The sequence below is a fragment of the Dermacentor albipictus genome, chromosome 2, assembly GCF_038994185.2.
Source record: "Dermacentor albipictus isolate Rhodes 1998 colony chromosome 2, USDA_Dalb.pri_finalv2, whole genome shotgun sequence".
NCBI lineage: Eukaryota > Metazoa > Arthropoda > Arachnida > Ixodida > Ixodidae > Dermacentor > Dermacentor albipictus.
Window position 1 is genome coordinate 33,103,555 of NC_091822.1, and position 22,308 is coordinate 33,125,862.

Genomic DNA, 22,308 nt, shown 5'->3' on the forward strand with positions numbered 1-22,308 from the left:
GGCAGTTTGCACTTGTGGCGCAAGGCTGAGTCACTGCGGAGCTACTTTCGGTTTTTGCGATGTCCAGCTTTGGTTTTGCAAAGTTTTCAGGGGTTATACATGGCTCGGGTAGGTTCATAGTAAGTGTTGCTAGGTTTTGTAAAGTTTTGCAAGGTTATGCATGCCTTGGCTAGGCTCACAGTAAGTGTTGCTAAGTTTTGCATTGTTAAGCATGCCTTGGCTAGACTCATACCAGGCATTGCATTAATATATTTATTATTCGGGACTACGCTCGCCCTCGTCGATCGTAGTGCCGCGGAGCCGCGCGCCCTGCTTCGATGATCGAACCTCGCCGCGCACCGAACCTCGACGACCAACTTGGGCTCCCCAGCAAGCCTGCGAGGCTGCGAAGAGGCAATTCCTCTACGACCCCACGTGGAAGGCCTAGGCCCAGCCAACTGAACTGCTGGTTTCAATAAAAGCTTTTTTCTCCTCCTCATTCACCAGAAGACGAAAAATCGATATGGATAACCAGAAGATACGCGAAGTAGACATGAAGCTACGCAGAGCGCGAGACTACTAACGCTGGGCAGAAGGAACAGTGGCCTGTCACGTACCAACCTTCTCACTACGACGTAGCGTAAGGAACGTTGGCGACGGCGCAACTGGCGTCGCACCTCGGTGGTGGAGGAGATAAGACAGACCAAAGACGTAAGTTTTGCAGCGTTTGGTAGCGCTAGATTTACATTGAGGTTTAGTTCTTTCCACCCGGATTAGCATACGCACCAAGGTGTAGTAAGCATAGAGCTTCTCAGTATGAGCGCTAATGTGTGGGCGCATATGTGTGAGCGAATAAGGCTAATGGGAGCTGTAGAAGCCTGAACGCTGCCCTGACTGCGACAGAGCCGACTAAGCGGAGCGCTAGGATGTTTCACTTCGTTACACAACGTGTAACCCGATGGAGTCCTAGCTAGGCCGGTGTCATGCTCTGAGAGCATGTGACATGGCATTGATGCTTTTGCAGCCAAATGCAACCTCCCATGAGCTGGCTACGCATGCGCTTCGATACCGTAAAAGCACGATGGCGGCGGCGAGAGCACTCCTCCGGTGTCCCGATAGGGTATATGCGAAATACTGGGTCGGCTTGCCTACGCATACCGCTTATTTTTACCGTGATGGCTGCGTTTCAATTAGTAGCACAGTTAAGCGCGAGACGGAATTTTGAAAAGTTCGGATGGTGCGGGACGACAGAAATGATGTCACCGGATAGAAAATCGACACCTTATTTATTTTATTGATTTTATTTATTTATTGACATTATACGGCAGGCTGTGCGGCCCAAGCAGGAGGGGCAACGTAACAAATAAAAAATATGCGTACAAAAGGCAGAATTACAAAATATAAGCTTAAGAAATGAAACAATATAATACAAAACAGCAATGTTACTAGGAAATACTAATAATATGAATCTCAATTGATCCAGAGGTGTTCAGATGATGAAAAGGGATGAAGTTCCACTCTTTATAGTTCGAGGAAAGAAAGTAAAGAGATTTGTCCTGGCCACGTAAGGGGAGAGAGCGAGGAGGTGGAAATGACAGGTTTTCCTGGATGCAGAAACAGTTATGTATGGACTAGGATCTAAAGAGAAATTACGGTTTATGTAGGAGCAAAGAAACTGCAGGGGTATTATTTTTCGCTCGTTTGAAGGGTGTGAAATCCTTTTGTCGGCAGTAATTCAGTTATAGACTCTTCTCGGCCGTATTTTGAAAAAAAAAATAAAACGCATGGCTCTTTTCTGTATCCTTTCAAGGGCGTTAATGTTGATTTGGTAAACGGGTCTCAATTAACGCAAGAGTATTCCAATTTGTGTCAAATAAAAGTGGCATAGGCTAATGATTTTACTTCATGGGATGCATGTTTAAGCTTATGGCGAAGTAGACATATCTTTCTAAAAGCAAAAGAGGTGGTAGCAGCAATGTGGTTATTCCAATCTAGGTTGTTAGTAATTCTAATTCCAAGACACTTTTTCTCGCTCACTTCGGCCAAGTGGTCTTGGACAATATAATAAGAAAACTTAAGGGGTTGTTTTTTGTTTGTTATTCGGAGAAGCACAGATTTATCTGGGTTAAGCTTGATTCCCCACTTGTTGCTCCACTCAAGAATATTGTTTAAGGCTAAATGAAGAAATAGTTGACCAATAACTGTATTAATATCGTTAAAATTGATACAGTCCTCTGCGAACAGACGAATATTGGCCGGGGCCTCTATTACATCAACTATGTCGTTACAATAGATAAGAAATAGTTGTGGGCCAAGCAGCTGCCCTGAGGCACGCCAGAAATTACTGAAAGAGAATCCGACTGCTGCCCATCAAGCACTACGTACTGTTTTCGACGCGTTAAGTAAGCAGAAACCCAGGACTGGATAAAGCCAGGCGGATCAAGAAATTCTAATTTACAAATTATTTGTCACGAGCAACTACATCAAATGCTTTTTGAAAATCCAAAGATATCACATCTACTTGGCCAGCCTTGTCAATGTCAAAAGCAAACCAGTGAATGACTGTGCTGAATTGATTGTCTGTCTGGAGCCCTTTCCTGAAACCACGTTGAAAGGAGATGAAATGTTATGCTTGCTTAAGAAATCATTATTGCAGACAGCAACAATGTGTTCAAATATTTTACAAGAAGAGGATAATATGAAAATCGGTCAGTAATTCAAGACTGAGGTTGGATCACCTTCTTTTTTAATATAGGGACAACACGAGCTACTTTCGAATCGGGCGGAAGTACCGCGGAATGTAAACAGGCCTGAAAGATTACTGCAAAGAATTTACTTAAATATTCCGCATAACGCCTAAAAAAGGTGTTGGGAATGCAGTCTGGACCAACAGATGCTTTTACTTGCAACCAGTGGAGCATGTTAAGTACACCTTGATGAGAAATGTTAAGGTCAGAAAAGGAGAACGGTGAAGTTTGGAAAGAGGGATCAGTAGGTGGGGCGAAGACACTGTGGAAGTGGTCATTTAAAAGGTTAACAAAGGCCTTGGGATCAGTTATTGGAATGCTATCGTGGATAATGTTCGTTATGGATTTATTCCGTTCCTTAATAATGTTCCAGACCTCCTGGGGATCTTGCTTACAAAACTTTTGTGAAGTGTTACAGAAATAAAAAAAATTTTGCTTCTGCAGTGGCCTCTGGAAGGGCGACACGAACATTGGTTAAATTGTCAGTGGCTGAGCCTTTCTAAGGTGTTCTGCTTTACGTTTTAATTGAATAGTGCGTCTATTTATCCATAGTGTATGTTTAGCTGGCTTTTCAAGTTTGATAGGTATAAATTGATCAATGCAGAATGACCGCACTGCTTTAAACTTTTCCCGAAGCTGCCGCAAGCAAAACTCAGAAATACAAGAATCAAGATAATCTGTTCTTCGCACATCATCATTTTTGACAATCGTAGGCGCATGTGTGCCATGCGCGCGGGTAACATTCAACGGGAACGATATAACATTAAGTTCACGACCAGACAGCCCAGGTTCGCCAGATACGGAATAATCGGGAAAGGAGCGTTCAAGAAAGACAAGGTCAAGGAGCGAAACAAGATCATTACCAAATGGGGTAGGTTCACGAACAATTTTTACAAGGTTGTGGTCGAGCATCATGTCTAAAACACATTTGCGTCGACGACAGAACCGGCACCTGACATAATACGATCCCAGTCAATGCCCGGCAAGTTTAAATCGGCAACAACTAATACCTTATTTCTATTGAACTGTGCCATCTGTTCACTTATCCTAAATAAATAATCGGGTGCAGAGTCAGGTAGTCTGTACACCACACATTAAACAAAAACATGAACATAAATATTCAGTTTTAAGAACATACTTTCGGTGTTGCTTGACTCAGATAACAGAATGGCCTCCAAGGATGACTTCCCAATAACAGATACCCCACCGCCCATAGAATTCCTAACTCTACGAATTATTTTGTAGGCAGGAGGTATTACGTCCTTCTCGCTAATTTCGCTATGACTCCAGGTTTCCGTTATAACTGCAACTTGTGGCGAGTGCGACAATATAATTGATTCCAGTTGAACTGCCTTATTCGCGATGCAATGTGCGTTAGTGTTTAGTAATCTGATAAGCCCCTCATTGACTCGCCAATCACACTGTTGAGCGGTACGCGAATTAGAGGCTATTTCGCGTTGTTTTATTTTGTCATTCCAGACGAACATATCATTGTTAATGCTTAGCTTATCATGCTGAAGTGAAACCTTCTTTCCGAGCGATTTATGATGCTTCACACTTTCCCATATAGCTTACGCTTCTTCAAAGTGACCTGCAAATAGTCGTTTTGAACGAAAATGTTAGCTCCCTTTAGTTTAGAAACAATTTGAAATGTTGCTACTTTCTCATTATAATCCTCAAGAAACATTATGAGCGGTCTTTTAATGCCAGTCCTACCAATTCTCAGAATACGGCCAATAGAAACACCTAGCTTAGCGAGATGTCCGCCCTTTTGATAGATATGACAGTATGTGTGGAGAATCACACTTGGAGAGTTTCGCATATGTGCCCCGATTGCAACCGCAAAACAATGGCTCTTGTAAAGAATTCTTTTAAAGAGGGAAATCTTCCAGATTATTAGATGCGGAGATAGCTAAATGTTCAAACGTGCATCTTGAATCTTTTACACGATACATATTAGTGTGGGAAATCCACTGCCAAGAGTGTGGTTGAAGGATAGTATGCAGAAGACAAATGTAATTTTGAAGCCTGGCAAGGGAACAAGAATGCAGGAAAGCAGGCCAGCCTCTATAGTCTGCACATGACTGTGTTTACCTAGGTCAATTACTCACAGTGGACCCTGATCAAGACAAAGAAAAGTATAGAAGAATCAAAATAGCTTGCAGTGCATTCGACAGATATTAGCAAATCTTGACTGGGAGCTTACCCCTGTCCTTGAAAAGCAAAGTGTTCAATAATTGTATTCTACCTGTGCTAAAACATCTAGCACAAACTTCGAGGTTAACAATGAAACTTTAGACTCTGAGTGTGGGACCTGCTTCTGTATACACAAACTTTTGTAATTCAATTTATGCCTAAATAAAGCCAATTCTGACTCGGACACTGACGGGAAGAGAGTGGTCTCGATCAGAAAGCAAATGGGAATAGTTGATATTCTCATTGATATTACGAGAAAAAAAGGGAGCTGGCAGGCTATTTAATGCGTAGGGCAGATAACCGGAGGACCATTAGAGTTACACCATTGGCGCCAAGGAAAGGTAAGCGCAGCCGACGTCGGCAAGAAATTAACCGGGGGGATGAAATTGGGAAATTTGCAGGTGCAAGTACGAATCAGCTAGTGAGAGAGAGGGGTAATTGGAGATCGCAGGGAGAAGTCTTCTTCCTGCATTGGACATAAAAATAGACTGATGATCATGGTGACCAAGCCATTTGAGTCCAAGTCGAAACAACAGTGCATAAATTGAACGCGCCTGAAGAACACTGCCAATACTGTTAAGGAGCAAGCTATCGATGCGTATTGCTGGAACCTTTAGGCAATCGTCATTGTGATTCAATAAATACAAACGCTGCACAATAACACAACCGAATAAATAAATTCTTTCTAGGACAATGAAGTACTGTGTTCTCAAAGAGCGGCAACAGTCAGAATTTATAAAAAGCGTTTTCTGTTATGATTGTTTCTTTCACGAGAACGAAGCTTGCTTTTAGCAACAAAGAAAGAAAAATAATTACAACACTTCTTGCAGAAGCAAATAAAACGAAAAAGAAATAAAACTTTTACGTGGGTGTTTGCTAATGCAATTAGCAGGCCTCTTTTTCGAACTTCACAGCTTAGCTTAGCTCAGACTACCTCTACACTATGCAGAGCGCCCACGTGTGTTCGAAGGTCCGAGTTATAGGCGCATCCGTAAACGGTTCCGGCGCGGCCCGGGCCTGCCGAAAATTGCTTTACTCTTACTGGCCTGTTCGTACACTCCAACACAGGCCTGTGTAGTGCTGCACTTCACCGGCCCTTCCCACTTGCTCCAGTGAGTGCCATCAGGGAATCCGTCGTTTCACCTCGCATATCATTGGACCTGACCTTGTCGCTTGACTGCCTGTGCCAGTCCCCGCTCTACCTGCGCTACATCACGGTGCCGTAAGGAGCAGTCAGTCGGTCTTTGGCACAGTTAGATATCTCAGAAGAGTCTCAGTCCAGGAAATAAAGAAAGATCAGAGCTCCTCGTTTAGTTTCGTTAACTGACCAGTTTAGCCAGTTTACACACCCTCAATGGATATCAGCTCTATAATTATCCCAGCGCAATGACGCCTATGTTGTTCCGCCGATCTGGTGAACACTGTAAGCAGACTCACTTCAAGAGGGAATCGAAGGAGAGGTTGTTGCTACGGCTTGCACGTATTTTCTTTCTTTTTCTTTGGGTAGTTTCAACTCGTTCTGCCCATTTTTGCGCAAAGCGACGATGTGCCGTGGCTGTTGCTTATCGCACGAGTATATTGGGCTGCCGACCTGTCCCATCTGCCGGTCATTTTTCAAGCTTCGTTTCTGCGCTCTAAATTCTTGGACTCTACACTGACTGACTGTGAAGTCATGGATTATATTTCTGTGGGCTCAGCTGGTGGTATACAAATCAAACTAAAGCACAAAATAATGAAATGCGCCATAGGTCATTACAACAAAGAAAAATAAATCTCGTTCCGCAACTTTACAAAGCGAGAAATGACGAAAGGCGCAAATTTAAATTAGTTGAGCTTTGTTTATGTCAGTGAATTCGTGGGTAAATTAAGCAACTGCAGATTAACAAATTATTTGGAGAGTGTATTGAAACGTGGAATCGCTCTTCACTACCTCCGTGGAATGCATAACTATTCCGCACACAACATTACAAGATAGGCCTGGAGTTAGTACGTGTATTTTGATTTTTGCAAGCATTGACATTTCTCTACAGAAGACGGAGAAAATGGAGCCTGTATCATAAAGACTATCACCTCTGGAACCTCAAATAGGATTATAGCTGTCTATAAGGCAAACGAATGTCGACGAGTGTCGGCTGAACCTCACAACATTAACATGCGAGTGCCAGCGGTATACAAAAAACTTCTGTACAATGTTTCGGCGCACAATGATCATTCCTGTGTGGTCGAAAATTGTTCTGGATGCCCGCTAGGCCATCCCTGATAGTTTGTGACCTGCGTTCGGATAAAATTCCCCCCAAATTATCAATAATATCTGCAACCATAATTTTTTTCCAAATTAGGGACGATGTATTCGCACCGGCGTGGAGCTACTTCGACACAAGCACAACAAAAATGTCTAAAGCAAGACAGGCGGGCCCTCTTAATGTCAGCCTTACCTCTTGGAGACGTCGGCATGACGGGACTTCGTCAAAGCGAGTTGAAAGTTTTCGGGTGAGGCGGGATCCTCTAATAGCTCTTCGATGGAATCGTACACTTTTGCAGAGCCTTGATTCACTAATACAATCTTATCCATGTACTGCAGGTATGCCGCTTGATTACACACCATAATGCGCGTCTGGAAGAAAAGTGCATAGCAAAGACTTGAATAGTGAAAACATTCTTGCACGCATTTCAAAATTGCTGAAGAACAACCTTGAATCACGACAATAATTTTCAAGCAATTAGTTGCCTATGGCTAAAGTTTTATTTTTTTATATAGAACATTCTACTTCACAGGAGCGTTCTGTTTGCAAAAAAGTGAGTGATGAGCACCTCTGTGGTAGCGAACACTACGGCATCAGATTTGTATCTTCATCTCTACTTACACATTTCTACACTGGCAGAAGTAATTTCCACTATGGTGCCCTTTGTTTGATAGCTTCATGTGATATGACTAATTAACGCCGAGCCCTCGGTTTCCTTTGTTTTCGTCCATGTTGTGTGAAGAATATTACTCGAACAATCGTAGTCACTGTTTGCAGCACCTCAGGGAAATGCATGCAGATGTGCAACAGTACGTGCTTTCCTGCTTTTGTTCATGCCACATCAACCGATTAATAATGATATCATTATTAAAAATTGGACAGTTAGAATTCTCCTACACAAAGCACAACTGATCTTAAAATCACCTCCAATGCTTGTTGAATGGGTGCCACAGTGGTACACTTAGCCTGCCGAAGGAGGGGGGGTCAGCCTCTCCATAAACATTGAAAGGGGCGGCGCCCCACCACCCTGACTGGAAACAGTGGCAGTAAGCCTGACACTAATGCAGTAATTATGTGCAGGTGTAAGCTTGCCTAGGTCACTTACTCATAGAGAACGCAGATCATGAACAGGAAACTTACAGAATAATGAATATGGGTCGGATCATGAACGGCAGCTCATCGCTGTCATTCAAGGTGAAAGCGTAGAATCATTACGTTATCCGAGTACTATGATATGGGGCAGAAGATTGGAGGTTAGCTATGAAGCTTGAGAACAAGGACAGCTCATACAAGCGATGGAACGAGGAAGGTTAGGCATAACCTTAAGAGACAAGAAGAGAGTGGTGTGGATCAAAAAGCAAACGGGGGTAGTCGTAATGAAAGCTGAGATGACAAATTGGAGCTAAGCAGGCCACGTAATTGGTACGGAATATAATCGGTGGTCCATAAGAAATACAGAGTGGGTGCTAGAACAAAGGACGCGCTGTCTTTGACGGCGGAAATTTGGGCGGAGGCATGAAATAAGGGAATTGGCAGGCTTAACTTGGAATCAGCTAGCTCAGTTCCGGGGCAATAGAGATCGCTATGAGAGGGTTTCTTCCTGTAGTGGACACAAAAATAGGCCTATGATTTTACAAGATCCAAATTTGCCCTGAATTCCCACGCACTGTTAGTCTTGAGCCACAGTTCACTTCGTCCTACGAGGCTGCATTCGCATGTTTATGGAGCAGTGTCTGCCGCCGAGTGAATCCGCCCCTCCTCCAACTTTGTCCTTGTACTATAAGTGCAGTGACTGCTCCATATAAACAAAGTGCACCAGTGTCGCAAGACGGAACATTTGAACTCATTTGGTCCGAAACCAGCAAGCATGTTAAATAGTTATTTACGTCGTGTAGGGTGCTGTGCAGTATTCGGATGTGCACTTGAAAGTCTGTCTTGATGCGCTGGTAAATTTATGTGAATATTGGCGCTGAAAATTGTGGTGATGTTCACTGATTAGCCTTGACTTATATGAGGTGCCACTTGGGCTATGACATGCAGCGTGCGATAGAGACCTGTTACAATTTATTACCGGTCTCCAAAATCAAAGAGTACGCGCCTTTGTGCATTTTGCCTGTCGGAAAATGGCCGTCTGAGCCAGCAAAACAAATTCTTGACCTGATGCTAGGCCTCATCGTGCTTTACTAGCTGAGGACAACTCAATAAGAAGCGATTAACGCTGATACGGGGTCAAAGTTAGATAGGCAGAGAAACTTGCGTGTGGGGATATCACGCAGCGAAAATTTATTTCATAATTGGGGAGTACCCACCGTGGTTGCTCAGTGACTATGGTGTTGGGCTGCTGAGCACGGAGGTCGAAGGATCGAATCCCAGCCACGATGGCCGCATTTCGATGGGGGTGAAATGCGAAAACGCCCATGCACCTAGATTTAGATACACGTTAAAGAACCCCAGGTGGTTGAAATTTCCACAGTCCTCCACAACGGCGTGCCTCATAATCAGAAAGTGGCTTTGGCACGTAAAACCCCACAATTTAATTTTATAATTGGGGAGTGTCGGTTGCCATGACTTTTTTCTGCATTTCCCTTTTAGGGCAGCTATCATAGCTCTTCTTGTCCTCGACAGACATCCTGTGTGATAAAAGCGCGCATTTCGTCGCCGGTTGGAATTTGACACCATTGTTAAGCAGCCCCTCAGACGGTACCGATTGCCGAGGGAGATGATATTAAGCTTGTGTGCGGCATTAGAACCGCACGTGCAAGCATTTGCAGTGCTATCTCATACCACACGTATGACATGCAGGTGCTGGCTGTCTTCCTTTGAAGCTACATGAACTATAGGCTATGCAGCTTTCTTTATTTTTTCCCGTAAGTACTATTCAAATAAATACGTTTAGTAGCTTATTTATATCGTGGAGGTGGTGATGTCGCTACAGGCAGTGTTAGCGTGGCAGACCTGGGCGGAAATTGCTCCGCCTGAGAGTCTTTCTGCGCCAAGTGCGCCACCGTGTGCCCGTTAGTAATGTGTCTCACAGAAATGTGTGAAAAATGCGGGAAACTTCCACTGGCATTCTTATGACGATGTTGCGGTGAATGAACGAGGGCAGTTGCACTTGACGCTGTAGGAGACACCCGGCAAAGTAGGCTGTGTATTGAGTGCGTGTGGTGATTTGCCGTAAGAATTTAGGCTCAACTAATTATGCATGATGTGCGATCACGTTATTAGTTGACCGCACTTCTTTCATTTTTTTGTTGTTCAATCCGAGCTTTGCCTCCTCCTCGCTCTGATACGACGCCGTAAGCGAAATGCACTGTCATTTCGGCCCCACCGTTATTCTAGAGTAAGAACGTTTTGCCTAAGCAATTGAGTAGCTTAAAGGAGCGCAGATTAAATAAAAAAAGATATGTTCTGGGTTTTCACATGCCAAAAACACGATCTAATATTGAGGCACACCTTAGTGGAGTACGTCGAAAATATGGACCTTCTGGAGTTCTTTAACGTGGACAGCACAGCTTAATAAATTGCGCCGCAAAATCTGCGAGCCTCCTGGTTCGCTAGTCAGTTTGAGGGACCCCAGGCAACGGCAATGGTAGTGAGGATATTTCGCCGGTGGTGACGACTTTTTCGTGAAGTGTGAAACTTTTTTAATAAATTTGCGGGTATGCCTTTGCTTCATACGTTCTTGCAAAGGTATGGTCAACGAGTATTTTCTGTGCCATACCCTAATGTTTAAGCGCTGAAGACGCAGTCGCAAATACTTTGAAGACTGGTTCTAGGAAATCTTCAAGTAGCCATTTGTTTAAAGTGAAAAATTATACCCTAATATCTGTACTCAGTGCTATCACGTTTAACACTACCCATTTATAAACAAAGATGAGCACAATCACAGCCTACTTTTCAAGCGGCATAGTACAGATGCAGTTTTTCCTTCAAAAGATTGAAAGTAGGTTTATCAAAGCAGATCACGCACAATTATTAGCTACGTGTATGTAAGTGGTTAAATAAATTACTGCTAAGTTTGCTGTAGCACAGCTATTGCAAGCACCACAATTCTCACCTTATTCTTCAGGCTCCCATATGGACCGAACACGTCATGGAATACGCTTTTGGCCACAGTAGAGTCAAGAGCGCTTAGCGGGTCATCCAGCAGGTAAATATCGCTCTCGCTGTACACGGCACGCGAAATCGAGATACGCTGCTTTTGCCCACCACTCAGATTTGTTCCCTATAAAGGTACAACGAAGGACAGTAGTCTGAGGCAGTTCTGAAAAAAAATATTAGGAAAATAGGTGCGCTACTTCTAAGGTTATAAAAATTGAACGCACTGTGGTTGAGAGATGTCCTAAATGATCCTAATGCTTCCGGTGCTATGAATTCTCAAAACATCCAAAGAGCCGACAAGAACAACAAAACGTGGAGAAGGATGAATGGCAGTTCCTCGGATTTCCAGGGCATCTTGCTTAAAATTTCATCCCCAAATTTTGTGCAGGGAAGATAACCATATAACAACCATGTGTACAGAAATCTAACTTTGTAAAGTTTTTTTTTGAAAACGTTGTATTGGGACATTAGCCGGCTTCTTGTCGGCGTGATGTTCTCAAGGCTTTCATCAAATTGCCACAAGAGGGCGGCCTAAATATGAGGCAGCGAAAAGTCTTCGCTGCTCATGTTCACTCAACACGATCTTCCCACTCATGCTCTTTTGCTACTGCCATCTGCCAGCCTCAATGGTGAGTAGCAGGTCAGAACTTTGAATCAGGCCGACTTCCCAGCATTCTGTCTCATAATAAGTGTCTCTTCCATACTATAAAACGAATATCACTGTAAATGGGAATTTTGCTGCGAAGAACGTCTGATGCAGCTTAAGCGACAACCGCAACACGATGGCTCTCGAATGTGGCCTCGTCTGTGCCGTCACATTCCGGATATGTCTACTAACGAAGTAGGTGCTTGACAAATATTCAACATTTTAACCCGAGTTATCGACCCGCGATGAGTCATAGCTGCTTCTCTTTAAGGCATTTTGAGCCCTAGCATAATGAACGCGACAATTGCTTATTAGTTAATGCATTCTTGCTATGTCCACTGATTGTCGTGGGATATTAGGAACAGCGGATCCGGACCGTCACATTTACCTTTTTTTTTTTACTATATGCTATTATGAAATATTCCTTATAGAAACGGGTAGTCAATTTCCTGAAAAACGTACATTGAAACACTTTGCGATAGGAAGAGTTAATTATCGATACATCAGGCACCTAAATGGGAAGAGGAAACCACTTTATGGTAGAACAGTCTTGCCACGCGGCTTGTATCAGGGCGTTCAGAATGTCGAGACATATGCAAGATTCAACGTATAGCGAGTTCTGATTTCGTGGGATCAAACTGCTCTCAGAGATGACATCGCTAAATGCACAAAGTGCAAAGCACATTTCGCTAATTAAAAAGCATTCCCACATTTTTCAATGACTGTTCCACTCTAACAACGTATCGATAATTAACTCGAGTTCTGATTTCGCGGGATCAAGCTCCTCTCAGAGATGACATCGCTAAATACGCGAAGTGCAAAGAAAATCTCGCTAATTAAAAAGCATTCCCAGATTTTTAATGACTCGTTCCACTCTTCTTTTCTTGTAAGCAGAGAGACCATGGTGCTTTTCTATGGCTTGTTTGCGTTGTTCCGGCTTGTGGCTTGATGAGATGATTGTTCACGAACTTGTTCCTGCGCCAGTGCAGATCTGAACTAAACTTCCCGTGCTGAGGAGACCGGGCAATGTTTGCGTCTACCGCCGTTTTGCGAAATCCGATAGGAAGCAGTTTAGCTTATTGTTCAGTTTATAAAAGAGTGGCATGTTCTGAAGACACTGTCAAGAACCTTCGTCAGACAGAGCGGAGCATTAGGGTTAGTCTTGAGGTTGGCCGCATACAGCTCAATAGAAGGCAGCTCTAATCTACATTTGCGCATCGGTTGATAAGATGCAAATCCGATACAGTAGAATCAGCAGCTACACTGCTCAGGGGCCCTATAACGTAATACTATTCCAAGTTGTTTTTATTCCAATCTCCTGACGTCAATTTTACGCAAGCACCGAGGCAAACATCGGACAACAGCCCGCAGCGTTGTTTGAGAAACCCAATAAAACAGGCATCTCGTTTATAGGATGTCACTTTCTTTTGCTTTCAAAGAGAATAGCCCTGCCTACATTGAGCACTTATTCTTGTCGAACTGGCTGAGAAGAGGCGATGGGCACGCTCAAAGGGAGAGAGTTTCGAGGGGGCCAAGCCAGCGCAGTGGAAGTAGACTGATTGAAAACTTTATTATTTCACCGATCTCGGGTGCCCAACTTTTACCCTACACGCAGGTAGCGGGGGGGGGGGGCAGTGAATGTAGATAGCTAGATGAGGGGGGTGGTGCCGGCGTCTGCGATTGGACCACTTCCCCTTACTTAGCTTGCGGTGGCTGGTCGAAAATCGTGGCGGTGTGCAACGAAAGGTTAAAAATGGCGGTTAAACGGATCGCCAGCACGGTAGATTGGATAGAGCTATGTTGTAAACGTGCCACAATCTCTCCATAACGTTATACGGACACACAAAATCTTATCTTATACGAAGATAAATGCATGGTCCACGGCAGCTCCGCGCAGCCAGTGCCACAGCGATTGGCGGGTAGCCATCATCTGTTCCTTTCGGAATGCGTGTCCAGCTATCAAGAAAAGAAATTTCACTTTTGTTCAGCATAATAATGCGTCTATGACGCGTACACGTCTCTTTGACGCGGTGAGTTGTGGTTTTGTGACGTCGCGTGACAGACAACCCGAGTGGGGCGTAGACCGATAACCTATCGCCAATAGCAATTGGTTAAACGATGCCTTTTTCGCTTGTGGCGAAAAAGGTGTCGAATCAGAAATTATCATTTTTCTTCCATTCGGTGTAATCACGCATGATTAGTGTGCACATATTATATCAGATTGGACGTATTCGCAATTTTTGTGACGTCTGATGACAGACAGGCGCAGTGTATAGTGACTCTAACATTTTCGTACCTACCGTGAAGGGCTGATTGCAGAATTTAAATAGAAAAGTTTGGAGTAGCTTTAGGTTATAACGCCCCCGGTAAATCTAGTCACACCACGCATGGAACATTGTCACTATTTCTTTTCCTTTGCACACAACCTCACGGCGCAAATGACTTTGGATTATACGAAGAGAAACCAATTCATCTGGCATAAAGATCAGATCTGCATCGGTTCGCTGGCCGAAGAGAAGGGCGTCGCAGCGCACTCTTTAAAATTACACAGCTGTGACCCCATTATTGCGGATTAGAGCTTGTAAATGAACAGTCACTTATAACACAGTACAACCACTATGTGCTCTTAATTTAGAAATCGGCTATAAGAACTACGTAAGGCTTAGCACAAATGTGGTGCGCAAGCGGCAATGGAGACGAAGGAATACTGCTTTTTAATGCGATAGGGTTAAGGGTGCCTTGTCGCAGAAAAATCGGAGCCACCACCACGCATGCTGCGTCGACCGCCGTTTCACTAAAAATCATTTCCAACCACGGATACCCAACCACGGAAACCCTACATGTAGCGCAGGCATTTTACTCAACTAATTTCTCAAGGTAATATACGGCAGAAAAATCGCAAGGTAAGACTTACACACAACCTACAGACATGATAGCGTCGGATTGTAATTTGAATATATGGGAAAACATAATTCACTTACGCGCAAACTCAAAACACGAACCCCTCTTATACCGTTTCTACAATACACAGAGCTGCCGAGTTCCTTGCAACACCTCGAGATGGCGCTAACTCCCACCGCATCGCGGCCCACGTAAGCGACCGCGTTTCTACCAGAAAGCTCGCCTTCGTGCACAGCATTCGCCACCAGCGTTTCCCGGTAGACATTACGGTTACATAAGCTCCAGTTACCGGGAAGCATGACTAGCAGTCAGGGATCTTTGAACGCTACGGCTTTCCGCTCTTAAAGGCGAGGCTTAACAGTAGTCGCAATTTTTCGGCATTTTCTGTGATCTTGCGTTCCATGGCTGCGATATAGCTAAGTAGCGCAATGCCAACTGGCCCAGCAGTCTATTTTCTTGTCTAAAAAACCTAAGTAGTACATGAACAGTACCTTCACATACATTGTTTATTTTACTGGAAAACTTGCAAGTATAAAAATCACCCACAGCCCACGTCGACACTTCTTCCCTCAGGAACGTATTTACCTATATTATCAGCACCGCTAGTTGTGGCTATACATCGCTAGGTGCGAGCGCGGCGGATAATTTTGTAGATTGGATCGGAGACTTGCTTCTTGAAATGAAGGCCGAGCCTTAAGCTGCAGATATCCACTGATAAAATAGTACTACATACCCGACGCCCTTCGTTAGAAGTTCTCATGCATCTAAAAAAACTTGACAGAGAAAAAAGATGCACAGGTACATACATGTAGTATATAATATGTATAATATATATATAATAATATATAAATAATATAATATGTATAATACAATAAAATGAATTATAAGGCTTTATGTCTTGAGATCGATCACACAACCTCGTGTCCAGCTGCAGAACGCTGTACCCACTGCGCCACCACGACAGGCATTGTGCATAATACCATATGTTCATAAAAAACGGCAGCATTTTGGAGCCTCTTTGCTGCTCACCGGGGCGACGGGCACTGGTAATTGGACATAATTTTTGGTCATGGCCAGCACGCACACAGCATGGTCAGGCCCCCGAACAGCAAGAAAGAAATATTGCTACGTGCTACTCGAAGAAGATCATGTCGACCCTTATGTTTACTTCTACCTACCCAGAAGCGGCCACTGCCTGATCTGATAACGACCACATACCTTGCTGGATCTTGGCTGAATTCCATATTGGTCAGTGCTTACTACCCTTGTAAATATACCATTTAAATAGCCTCCCTACGATTCTTCCACATAACAATATTTTGTCGAGTTCATGCCACACTGGCAGTGCTGATAAGCGTGAGGACTTAATTTCCCGCCTAATATCCTAGCGCTGACTTTTCTTCTAATGGTGCCGTGGCTTACATGTAGTTACAATAATTTTTGCGCCATACTTGCACGCAGGACAGTGGGCTCACGTTAAGGGAAAAAAAAGACTGCACTACTCTGCCCTAAAATGCTGGTGTCGTTGCAAGTAGCTAAGTAGATGAGTTAGAAATAACAGCCATGACCCTTAATAAGCAATAACAAAAAGTTGCGACTTGAGGGCTCTGCCTCGAGGAAGATGCTTTAAAAAGGTCCGACAGATCAGAAAAGAAGTTGTATAAACAAGACAGGCCTTATAATGGCGTACCGAAATATCTACGGGATACACGCGTTATATAAAAGAAAATGTGCAAAAGGCCCCAATAATAGTGCGCCGACAGTACCATGAAAGAAGTGAAAGAGAAGTGGTACATGAAATAATTGATGAACCGGCGAACTTACGTGTCTCCACAAAAGAAAGAATAACCCGGTTCCACGCACATGGCTCCCAACGGCCATTGTCCTGAGGCCGCTCCTGCCAAACACTGCCTCTGGACGCTGGAATGCGCGTACGAAAGATGCCCGCTTGCCCCCGCCCGTGTTTCGTGCGCATGCGTGTATTGTGGGAGCATATGCTACTCTTATAGTAGGTTTGATATCGGCGACCGCACTGTGAGTGGAGCTCTACAGAATACAGGGAAAAGGGCATGAAAAACCCAAATTCTACTCATGATATCGACAGACGTCTTCAACGGAATTTTATTTGCCAAACAAGGAACGAAGCAGTAGACAAACACCCGTGTAGAAGAGATGATATTCATATCCACAATCAAAAATCTAGTAAAAATGAGCAGTGATGCGGGTCTGCTGTTTTTAGATCAGTGGCAGCTTCAGAGAACGGATATGCTAGATGATGGAATAGTATATATTCCTTGAAGATGCAACCAAGTTTCCTAGAGGACGAGCCCCCACGGCGTCTAGGTAGGCACGAGCCAACTTCAACGAAGCTCATAAATTTTGCTCGTGAGTTGAAACAGTGGACTTCAAAACAATAAATGTTGAAACAATATGCCAGGAGGCTAGCTCAGGGAACTTACCTTTTCTCCCACTTCCGTCATATCACCCGCAGGCAAGATGCTCAAGTCGCTTAGCAATTGACATTCCCGCAAGACCTGGTCATAGATATCTTGGCGCATTTCCTTGCCATAAAGGATGTTGTCCATTATAGACATGTTGTGCACGTTGGGCAATTGCGGTACGTAGGCCATGCAACCCTGAAAAAAGAAACAGAAATTCAGCAGCAGAATAGATTCCGCAATAGTAGCTTGTCGAAGACACAGCTTTGTCACCAAACTGTGGCAAATAATTCTGTCTTGTGTATTGTTTGTAGGCATTAGGCCTGCTTCTATGAAGCGAGCTTCTGCCACAGTTCCAAGCATTTTAATGTGAGCACCTCTGAGTATCATTATAACCTTTTATATCAATTTTGCCGGTCTCAGTTCACCACACGTAAAAGTAGGGCTGGAAAACCAAGTAGGCTTTACAATTTGCATGTTTTCTTGACACCATCTTTTCCGAGCAATTTTACTATTATACACGTATATCCTTTCTGTCCACTCATGCAAGTATATTACTAGCACTGTGCTGTACCCAATGCATGGAAGTCCAAAATACGAGGACTTAAACAGTCTCTTTAGGCAGAATAACTAGGAACAAAATTCCGGTCATGGACCAGCTTGACACGGTTGTTCTAGATTTGATTAGGATGACTACCAGCATATGTTTTTGTTAATATACACACATCGTTTGTTACATTCGAAAGCCTTTTGTTCTGGGGCTGTTTCTTACAAGTTGGAGAATGCCCAATGTACCGCTGGGCAACGAGAGTCTTGATGAGTTGATAAACCTGCAATAAATTTCCGCTGAGTTATGCGTACTAATATTCTAATGAAGGAAACGTACGGAGGTAATCATAGTGCCATCGACCATTTTCATGTTCCGTAGAATGGCGGACAGTAGCGATGACTTTCCACTTCCCACGAAGCCGACAATGCCGATAAGTGAGCCTGGTTCCACATCCATTGAGATCTCCCTCAGGTGAAGCTGGTCGGTTGCTTTTTCAGTGTTACCCCACGTAAAGGAGCATTTCTCGAGCTCTACTGTCCCTGCAGGTCGCGCGAGAACACGAGGAAAACAAAACATTTTATTCACACAGCCGCTACTTTTCTTCACTCAGTTGCTCATTCAGCATTGCTATTTACATAATTAAGAAGAAAAACATATGTGAATGTTTTAGCGAGGAATTCAGCAAGGGAGACAGCTTATCAATATTAAGGCTTCAAGTACGTTTGGTCTCAGCTTAATCTGAGCTTGACGTGATTATATGCTAAATATCATCGGTCCCCTAGGATGAAATGCTTCTCAAGGCATTATGCTTCGTTGAGTTTGCAAGGTAATGCACTTCATGGAACTTCAGCAACTTCCACGGAGGTATCGTGTTGTAGAAGAGTATCAACAGAGGCTTTTATAGTCCTCACACAGGAGCAGACTACAGCAAAACACCCGTTCATTTGCCGACTGCCACTAGGTCTTATACATTCACTGAACATGTCCCTGCACTGCTGTACTATACTGCTTTTTTTGCAGAAGGAAACCTATGCAAACTACGCCAATAACGACCTGTGCTGCCTAGATGAAGAGAAGTCTGGCTGTGAGGGCTAGCGAACCAGACCCTCAAGGCTGCCTCCATTCTGCATGCTCCATTGTGCTACCAAAGTTCTGGAAAGTACATGCTTTATTTAAGCATGAATGCTTTTCACAGTTTATTTTCTGTAGTGTCCGAAAAAAACAATCAAATCTGGGGAACAACACGGGAAATTGCCTGATTATCTAAAAGAACAAAGTTGAGCAACATTATAGGAAAATGAAAGTTTTTGTCACCACCACTACCCAAGATTGGAAACATGCCATTTCTGTATTGTGCAGGTCAGAGCCGTATGCGGTAATCGCTGTACAATGGCCAAATCTGTTCTCTGAATAGGACAAGCGAGTGTGTAACGTTCAGATGTGCACTCAGACAGTGTTATTTTATTGGCACATATGTCTGGGAGCAATCAAGGGTGTTATAACGCAAAACTATTCAAACTGTTCTATTCCAATTCTGCTATCAGCCCTCCGCGATTGGTGAAAAGCATTTTTTGGACCACCCCCACTTCACCTGTCTGTTACGCCAAGTCCCAGAAACCGCGACACCTCCCCAACTGATATATGTGTACACACTGATTATGCATGATTTGAACAAAGAAAAGAAAAATAGTTATTTCTGATTCCACGGCTTTTCGCCATTAGTCCTCAGCTATCGGCCAAAAGTTTTCGGGCTGCACCCCTTCACCTGCCTGTCACGCGACGTCATGAAACCGCGAAAACTCACCACGTCAAGGTGACGTGTACGCATTAGAGATGCATAAATATGCCGAACAAAACTGAATTTTCTTCTGAATAGCCGCAGGCTTCCCCGTTTTGAAAGGAATAAAAGATGGCTGTCGTCGATCGGTCAGGCGCTGGCTACTCGCGCCTGCCGGAGAGCATGTGTTTATTTGCGTATAATAATACTTCTTGCGTGACCGTGTAACATTTTCGTGCACTTTCGGCACGTTTACGACCTCATTCTTCCAACTCTTCATTGCTGAGGATCCGTTTTACCGTTATTCTTAAGCTTCCGTTGCATGCAGCCGCGATTTCTGACCAGCCGCCGCAAGCTAAATAAGAGAAAGCAGACCAATTGCAGATGCCGTCGCCACCCTCTTCACCCGGTTATCGATTTTCAGTGCCCTGGCTCTGCCCCATCAAATCCCTCTCCACTTGAGCGTTCTCCTCGCCTCTTGTCAGCCAATTAGATACAGCAAGCCGCTCAGTGTAGGCAATGATATTCGTTTTACAAGCAAGCAGAAGTGACCTCCTATGAACGAGGAGAGCGTTTGATTGGTCAGTTCAGACAACCCTGCGAGTGACCGCCCGGTGCTCGCATCGGTGGTTACGCAAACTTGACGTAGGGAGATCGGAATGAAAACATATTGGAATAATTTTACGTTATATGGCCCCAATACTGCACTTTCAAAGGTAAAGTGACATTTTTGTATTTTCTTGACGTCATTCCTGATGTCAGTCGTTGAGATATACGTAAATGAGGTTGGTGTTGCGCAATCTCACAGATCTGAGCAAGCTGAAGTTTCTGCAAACAGAAGAACCATTCAAATACGAGTCCAACAAGAAGGTACGAATGCGTTGTCCGCTTGAGGATTTATTCAATAGGGACGCCTTCCTGCAATCGAACAGAGCTGTGCAGTGTCGCGACTTGGTATCTGCCGTGCACAACAGGACGGAACACTTTATTAAAGTAAACGTATCTTCTTAATCAGCTTCCAGTGTAATATTTGAGAGACAACTGACGCACTGACTCATGCGCACGTGCCTTGTGTTTATTAGGTCGTAGCACATGCGCACTATAGTTTAATTGCTAAGAAGGCGAAATACTAAAGGCCGATCTGACTAAAGTAGTCTAGCCTAGTGCCATCATTAGTATAATGTTTGTGGGGAACAATGGCGAAGCATTCCAGTGCCTCTGAATTGAACTCGCATGTAAGTGACCACCACACGCAGTTGCCGACGTTTCTTCATATTAATTTGCAATCAGCTCGTTCAAAAGAAGACAATTTTCTCTTATTTCTTGGTGAGTTCAACTTCTTATTCCCCGTTATTATGATGACTGAAACTCGGTACCGTAGTGATACAGACGTGTTTCGCATTGATGAATATAATTTTGTACACAAATATAGAAAAGCAAAAATTGGCGGTGGTGTATGCATACATGTAAAGGCTGGATTTGAGTATGAATATGTTGAAGATTTGTCTGTGTGTAAAGAGGACATCGAGGCGTTGACCATAAAGTATCAAAGCTATATGTTTGTACTGATGTACAGGCCACCTGATGGCAATATTAATTCATTTATAGAATATTTAGAAAATCTATTTTCCATTGTCAATGAGCTTAATTATACATTGGTTCTGGGAGGAGACATTAGCATATATATGCTGAGCAATACACCTAAACAGATGAGGTTTTCAGACTTTCTTGCATCCTTTTTCTTAAGAAACGTAATCACTATGCCAACGCGTATTACCGATAACAGTTCTACTCTGCTAGACGTGTTCATTATGAACAGTACAAATAGTACAATACAGGCAGGCGTCCTTGATACCGTAATAAGCGATCATTTGCCCATATATTTAGTCCTTGACAACATAACTAATAAGAGGAGTGAAACCTTTCCTGCCACTTATTTTCAACAAATAAATCCACGAACCTTATCGGCTTTCAGAGACGAAATTAGCACAATAAATTGGAGTAACGTTCTATCTTGCTCCTCTTCTGATCTCGCTTATGATGGGTTTATTGATGCCCTATGTTCTGTGTATAAAAAAAACATTCTACTTACAAAGCTTTTAAGAGACCGAGGTGGGCTCGCAAACCTTGGATTTCTTCAGCAATACTTAATATGATAAAAGAAAAAAAAATAGGTTATATCGAGCGTTTCTGATAAAGTGAGACCCGGATAAATTCAAAGCTTTCAAGGCATACAGAAACAAACTCACTAACATACAGAAACAAGCTGAACGTAATTATTATTTCATGATCTTTGATGGTGTCATTAATTCCAAACAAATGTGGAACAAACTAAATGCTATCATATCTGCTAGACAAGTTACTAACGATATTCGTGACCTCTATATCAACAATGCATTATATAAAGGAGCCATTCTAGCTAACTAGTTCAATGAGTATTTCACCTCATTGTTTGACAGCACTCCAACTAGTGATTCATTAGATTATTTGCCTCCCCCAATTACGGATTCTTTGTTTGCGAATCCCACAGACGCGCAGGAATTCATCAGTGTTTTTCGCGACTTCAAAATGAGTAAAAGTGAGGACATATATCGCTTAAAATTGGAACCTATATTATTTGTCCTTGATCTTATATGTGCCTGCCTAGTTTACATTTATAATCTCCTGCATACCACTGCAGTGTTTCCACAAAAAATGAAAACCGCTAAGGTAACGGTTATATATAAAGGC

General features: G+C 43.4%; 1 protein-coding gene across 1 annotated transcript in view; it reads right to left on the reverse strand.

The window, feature by feature from the left end:
* LOC135916587 (ATP-binding cassette sub-family C member 3-like) overlaps window positions 1-22,308 on the reverse strand; it is a 153,996-nt gene that overhangs the window by 116,753 nt on the left and 14,935 nt on the right. The window contains exons 4-8 of the mRNA XM_070533207.1: window positions 18,138-18,340; window positions 17,273-17,449; window positions 11,223-11,390; window positions 7,358-7,536; window positions 2,501-2,576 (exon numbers count right to left, since the gene is read on the reverse strand). Coding sequence (XP_070389308.1) covers window positions 2,501-2,576; window positions 7,358-7,536; window positions 11,223-11,390; window positions 17,273-17,449; window positions 18,138-18,340 — 803 coding nt within the window. The remainder of the gene's footprint in view (window positions 1-2,500; window positions 2,577-7,357; window positions 7,537-11,222; window positions 11,391-17,272; window positions 17,450-18,137; window positions 18,341-22,308) is intronic.